The 7,336-nt window shown below is 34.1% G+C and overlaps 1 protein-coding gene across 1 annotated transcript in view; it reads left to right on the top strand.

Annotated features, from left to right (window-relative positions):
* Positions 1 to 6,259, top strand: part of PBRM1 (polybromo 1) — a 52,302-nt gene extending 46,043 nt beyond the window's left edge. Inside the window, exons 27-30 of the mRNA XM_029284117.1 lie at positions 1,411 to 1,557; positions 3,429 to 3,496; positions 4,324 to 4,540; positions 5,694 to 6,259. Coding sequence (XP_029139950.1) covers positions 1,411 to 1,557; positions 3,429 to 3,496; positions 4,324 to 4,540; positions 5,694 to 5,866 — 605 coding nt within the window. The 3' untranslated portion in view covers positions 5,867 to 6,259. The remainder of the gene's footprint in view (positions 1 to 1,410; positions 1,558 to 3,428; positions 3,497 to 4,323; positions 4,541 to 5,693) is intronic.
* Positions 6,260 to 7,336: the final 1,077 nt, after the last annotated feature.

Genomic DNA, 7,336 nt, shown 5'->3' with positions numbered 1-7,336 from the left:
ACCCGGAAGGCTACCGGCAGCCAGTGCAGCTCACGCAAAAGCGGTGTTATATGGGAGCGACGAGTCCCTCCCAACACCGCCCGCGCGGCCGCATTCTGGACTAGCTGGAGCCTCCGGATGCTCCTCAAGGGGAGCCCCATGTAGAGAGCATTGCAGTAGTCCAGGCGGGAGGTGACGAGAGCCTGAGTGACTGTGCGCATATGCCTATACATTTCAACAGTTAATAGAAGATGTTTGTTTCACTAGATTCACTATTAGATAAGGTTCACACAGCCATTGTAAATAATGAAAGTCATCCTGTACAAAAGATTTATTACTTCCAAAGTCCTTTTCTCCTGTAAGTCGATAATACAAATAATTACATTTGAATTAACAACTATGGTTCCAACTGTGATGGTACCATATAATTTATGTACAGAGGTGCTGTTTTGACCTTCTGTGGAAGCCTACAAAACAGCTTGCAAAGATAACTTTTCCAAATTCTTCTTTCCCCCCCTCCATTATCTTGATTATCTAATGGAACATCTTCTCATCCATTATTTCTATCAGGGTAACAATCTTATTTCCCTCTCTGATGTTGCCCCACTTGATTCCTTATGAATCTTCAAGAACAATCCTTGCTAACAATCCAAACTTCCCCTATATTAATCTTTCTTTTTCAGCTATCCCCTTCTTTTTATTCTCTTCTTCAAGAGACATGCCCACTTTTCTGCCACATTGTACCTTTTTGTCAAAATTTTTATCGTTATTAGCAAATACTAATTAAAACTCTTGGCATTAGGTATTAATAATGTCAGTGTGACTATTGGCAATTCAAAAATTTGAAATTATAATTGTAGAACGTATTGTCTACGATGATAACTTTTATGAAATTGCATGATAGCTCAGGTGTGAAAGATCATGTCTCCTCTCTCTTTAAATTGTCTTCATACTCAGTAGGTCTTGATGAGAATGAGATGAAGCAGAATAGCCCACTTTCTTCAGTGTTGTTGAATTAATTTCTTACTTGTTTAAATGATTGTGTCAAGCATGTTAAATAGTGAAACTGAGTGCTTTTTTTCTAACTATTTATTTTCCATGCAACTATAATACTATACCATAAATTCAGAATGTGCTTATAACAATGTTGTATACGTTCATATAACCAACAGGACATTTGCATATATTTGCAGTTAATATTCTTTTAATGATGTAGAGTTTGTTTCTTTTAAAAAATATGCCAGTAAGCTAATACTAATCTGTTATAAATATTCTATTTATCATTGTAACATTGTTTGTTTTTGCAAAGTACTAATTGTAGTGTCGTATGGCAATTCTGAAGATGCTTATGTGTGGGTAGTGCACGTCATTATTAATTTGACCATTTTGCATGTCATTGATGCATGTTTGAAATTTGTTGTGTTCTTTAAGGCATGATAGGTGGCTATCCATCAGTGCTGCCACCTTTACAAGGCCCAGTTGATGGCATTGTTAGCATGGGCAGCATGCCACCACTTCACCCTGGGGTGCCTCCACCCCATCAACTTCCACCAGGCATGCCAGGCATCCCACCACCCGGTAAGAATGAACCTCCTCATTCATTCATTATCTCGTCTTTCTGTTCTCACCCCATTTAATCAATTACTCTAGGAGAAGTTTGCGACGCGTGCACTTATAGCTTCATTGCTTGTCTTTTACTGACTGTCGTAGGTCTAGGATATTGAGCTGTTAATGTGAAAGTACAATGAGAAATCTCTTAGCTACAGAAAATACATATACTGGCATATTAAATTTGTTGGTCCAGCATCAAAAGGAGTTAACTAGTAAACTGTAAGAATACCTCAATTCGTGCTTAAGGGCTTGACTTGACCAGAGATGTGGAATATTAAAGGCTTATATTTTCCATTCCATGGAATACGTCAGAAGTCTTGTTTAAACTGGACTAAATCCAACTAACTCATAATACCAATAGAAATCATTACATCAATCAGTTTTTCACTTCTAGCTTTTAACATTGCAATCACTTCAAATGTGTACAGTATATCCTATTTTCAACTACTTGATTTAATATTAGGTCAAGTAAAATTTTACACCTAACACATGATTATAATTTTTTTTCAATACGCTGTCCTATATACTATATTCTAAACTCAAAACTTATCCAAGAAATAGTAGTAGTAGTTAAATGTACTTTTTACATTTACCCTGAGCATTGAAGTACATTTTTAATTACAGTACATTCCAGGCTTACATACTTAAAATGTTATTGCATGGACAAGAATTATCTATTATGGTGAAAATAATATTAACCAAAAGTTAAAGATTATTTAACTTTCCTTTCTATTCCTCTTTTAAAAAAATATAGATGCACAGGCAGTTATGAAAACCCGTTACTTTACTCTTTTTTTCCCTGCCGCTAATTTTTATTTTGCCTTTTCTGCATGCATTGGATAAATTTAGGTAGAAACTAATAAAGATTATGTTTGCATGTCATACTTAACTCTAAACAAGTGTTTCCAAACCATCCATCAGTGGTTTAGCAATAATTAAGCATGGTATATGAACCTAGAATAATGTTACATTTAATTTGGTTTATCGTCTATCTCTCCTGAGTTACACTTTGTGGTTTGTAATAACCAGAAATGGTTTCCATGCTACATTTGGATAACCATTTATTTATTGTAAAACCACAAATGAGTTGTTTGGAAACCACAGCTTTCCATTTCAGATTAAAGATGATGTGCATACAGTCAAAATCTGTATCTCTCAGCAGGACTTGCTCAGAAGTCTCCTGAGAAGTTATTAATTGCAAGCAGAAATATATTTTAATGTTCTATAAATAAGGAGTACAAATGTGAGCATTTACAGTGGAATAATAACAATAAATTACAGCATACATTTCTATGGTACACTGTTTACTGTTCACTACCTGTAGCAAGTGTGCTTCTCTGTTCTTAGGAAAATTCTGAATTATCTCCTTAGATAGAGATGGTTATTTAGTAAAATAGCATGTTTGATTTTAAAGGGTAGACTAGGGCAGAATTCTCACAAAGCCACCTGAAAGTGATGAGAAGTATGTGGAAGAAGGACCAAGCACAAACCATTGGACCCATCATGCAGTGCTGTTGCACAGTTTAATTACCAAAAAGTTGTGTTGAGTACTTGCACAAGTTCCATTGTAGTCATGCTTGGGAATTATTTATGAATCCAGTGGAAGGGATGTTACTTATTACTGGATGAAGTTAATTAGGTGGAACCCAAAAGCAAAACCTACCCCACACATCCAGATGACATGATTAATTCTACTGCCTTAAAAATATATATTTTGAAAATATTGGTTTTCACTTTTTTGATGTGACATTAGTTTGTTATAATAGAGCAGTATTCTTTTGTTTGTTTTATTTTTAGATTGAAATGAGATTGTGGTTTTGATATGTTTTAAAATACAGGTGTTCTAGGGCAAAACGTTTCTTCCATGGTAGGAGCCCCAGCACCAGGAAGTCCATTTGGGCAGCAGGTAGGTACAGAAAAATCCAATAAATCATATTCTCATATTGGTTTAAAAAAAAGAAAGAAATTAACTGTCTTCCAGTTATTTAATGGTGAATAAATGAGTAAGAGGTGATAAGGGAATAACATCAACAAATTACAAACGTGTATATTTATAATGTATTTCTAATTTGCTGATGTTACTCCCTTATAACCCTTTACCTGTAGGAGTCACAAATGCTGGATAATCTTTTCAGTCTGGAAATTGGTTTACGTGTGGATAGTGCTAGTAATGTCATAGCATCAGCAGTGTTGGCTGGACAGAAATTCGAAGAGAGTTAATTTTTCTACCAGGTTTGAGGAACTTTATAGAAGTTTAAAATATCCATTTTGCCACTTAAACAATCCAAAATGAGAAAAAATAGTTTGGGTTCAAGATTTTAAAATTTCATTTGGTATTTATATTCCCCCTCTCCAAAACCTCCATATTTTTAGACCTGCACACTTGTGGAGAGTTTGGAGGCCTCAAATGACATTTTAATGTGCTTACATGAAATCTTTGAGTTGTCCACATATTAGAAAGCACAAGTTATGCCAAAATCTGGGTTGTGATTAGATGAGGAGTTATAGGGTCCCTGTGAGGGCAATCTGTTTATCTGGCCACCTACTTATTAGATACATATCCCTACTACCCAGGCAATGATGTATATTACCCAAGACTGATAATGTTGCCTAGCTAAGTATTGAAATGTCTGCAAGTAAATAACCAAGCTAATACTTGTCATACATTCTTAATACTAAATATTTCTGGCTGTTCTTGACCTAACCTCTTGATACTGTACTTTATATTTCTAGATGGGTATGCTTGGTCCCCCAGGCCAACAAGCACCACCTCCATATCCTGGTCAAAACCCAGCATCTCAACAGGTCATGCAGCAGCCTACAACGCCTATGTTTGTCTCTCCTCCACCAAAGACACAGAGGCTTCTCCATTCAGAAGCTTATCTGAAATATATTGAAGGTCTTAGTGCTGATTCAAATAGTATTAGCAAGTGGGACCAGACCCTTTCAGGTAAAATTACAAGGAAATGAACCTCTTAAAGAATGTTGACATTTTCCATATTCTAGCATTCTTACATCTTACCTTAGAACAGCATCTGCAAAGGAAAGTGTATCACTCATGGTCCAGTATAATTACACGTCTCTTTTTCTATCAGTAAATTGTAGATTTTTGTACTTAGATTTACATAGATTAATGTTAAGTTATGTGGAGAAATTTTAAAGGAAATTCTATTTTCTGTGCACTGATTCTGTATTTTTCCTTTTTACTGGCATGTAACAGGTCAATTTGGTCATCTTACTAAATTATTCATATTTGTTCCATTTTTTAGTTGAACTGTCTATAGATCTACCAGATCTTTATTACTGTGGCCCTATTCAAGATCGTTTAGTTCCATCTTATTTTAGAGCTAAATGAAAAATGACTATGTGGATGCACTGTTACTTTCCATAACTGACTTACACTTACCATGATATATTAATCATAGAATTATAAATTATAAATGGGGGCATTTAGGCATCAAGACTAATTACTTGTTCCCAAAATTCATCTTCCATTGTACCAACGTATGTCTGTCCAGCATCTGGTTGGTAGTTGATTGTCCTGTTGAACTACTGTTAAGAAGGTTTTTTGAATACTTGGCTAGAATCTTCATTTCTATCATTTAAAATTATTATTCTGTATTTTATCATCTGGATAGATGGAAAACAAATCTTTATGTACTCAGTGATAATCATTCACACATATGAAAAAATGTTATCACATCTCGCTTTGCAGTCATTGTTTCAGTATTTTCAGTTCCCTGATTATCAGTGTTGTCCTTTATAGAATCATTTCGAATTATCCAATTTTGTCTTTCAGCAAGATGTCCAGAACTGAACATAATATTGACATGGGGTCAGATTAGTGCACATTGCTTTCTGTTACTTGCAAATTTAATTCTTATTGATACAACATTTATGTACTACTTTTTCAGTTCATGTTCATCACCAGTTCCAAAATCTTTTTTACAAATAAAATTTTTAACCCAAAGATTTCCCATCCTGTATTCATGCATTTAAAACAATAATGTATTTTTCAGGTTGTATAATGCATCAGCATTATTGGTGAAGTATAATGACATATTTTAAGGCAGTATATCGCTTCTGTACTTTTCTTGTTTCAGCACGAAGACGTGATGCCCACCTCTCAAAAGAACAAGAAAGTCGTCTTCCTACACACTGGTTGAAAAGCAAAGGGGCTCATACCACAATGGCAGATGCACTATGGCGGCTTCGAGACTTGATGTTGAGAGATACACTTAATATCCGCCAGGCATACAACATAGAAAATATTTAATCTTTCAATGCCAACATATAAAAAAAATTTGTGGAACATAGCTGTTTTAGTTATTGGTGAGGGAGAGAAAATTGTTTTTATTGCATCTTATTGTATATTGCAAGATTGTTTTTTTATAAGGACATTTTTAATAAGCATATTTCACTTTTTGTTATATTATGTTGACTTTTCTTAAATATACAGACTTGTGCATATGGTTGACTTGAAAGATGATCTCATGCTTGGTTCTAAATGCAAAGCAAGGTTATATCTTTTTTTCTTCACAAATTCTGAGAAGATAGGGAGGATGTTTACAGTTTATCTTGGAAAAACATACATTTACACCTAGACCATAGTGGCATGAGCATCGCTGTATTTATACGGTAGTTACTTCTGGCAGGTACATCACATATGCTTAAAAGGTTTTTTTTTTTAAAAAAGCTACTGAAGTAGAGAAAAAAAATCTGGTAAATACAAGAATCTAAATGTTTGGTCAGTAGGAGGATCACAGGGCTTGAAATAAAAATGAAGAAAAATAATCAAACACTTCAATTAGTTCAAACACAGTGAGTTTGTACTGACCAACTTGTCATTTGTGAAGAGTCCTATAACCATGAACATTTACCTATGTTGCCAGTAGACTCTGATCTAGGGAGAGAATGTGTTATCGGCTTCATTTCTCCAGAAAAAGAAATCATCACAGCAGTTGGGCTTATAAAGATACTTGAGGAAGGATAAATAACTACAAGGGTGCAAATATTTGTTTCTGCTTTCTATTTAATATGATTCAGTTTTTGATAGTAAACATAATACTTTTGCATTCTCAGATCGCTTACAGAACATTTATATATTTAACAGAACATGACATTTTTAAGGATGCCAAGACCTATGTATATTTAATACATTTTAATACTTTTACATTTCTACCACTGGAAAAAAAATGGATGTGTTGTTATCTGAATAGTTAAGGTATTATTACAAATAATGCAGATTTTAACTGATCTTTGAAGGTAAGTAACAGGAATGTACAAGAGAGGCTTGCCTAAATGCTATCCATAATTTGGCATTGAGATTTGTATACTATTTTTTAAATTGCTCTGATATAAACATTGCACTGCAGCTACTGAAAATTTCAAGTGCATAACCAGTTGCACTGCAGTGTTAAAAGGTTTAACATAATAAATAATGTTTTTGGTGGGTATTAAAACCCTGATTTTGCATATCTTAGTTGAAAAAGTAAAAAAAAACTATTTTCAAAAATATCTTATTTTGGGATCACAGTTTTTACATCATTTGCAACTCCAGTATTTAGATAGCCTCTTTGAATATAAAAAAAGTCGTTCATGAAGTTTAATTGGGTTTCTTGTTAATTTATTTTGAGCAGACTACCTTCTACCTAAAATTGTGTTGTTCCCTGATTTGCTGCCTAATTTCATAAAACTTCCTAGTTTCATTGCCTTCCTCAAGATGGGACTGGCAATTGATAGAAAT

Source organism: Protobothrops mucrosquamatus, unplaced genomic scaffold, assembly GCF_001527695.2.
Source record: "Protobothrops mucrosquamatus isolate PMUCROS unplaced genomic scaffold, P.Mucros_1.0 scaffold380, whole genome shotgun sequence".
NCBI lineage: Eukaryota > Metazoa > Chordata > Lepidosauria > Squamata > Viperidae > Protobothrops > Protobothrops mucrosquamatus.
Note: the sequence above shows the minus strand (reverse complement) of the source record. Positions and strands in the feature narration are given on the sequence as shown.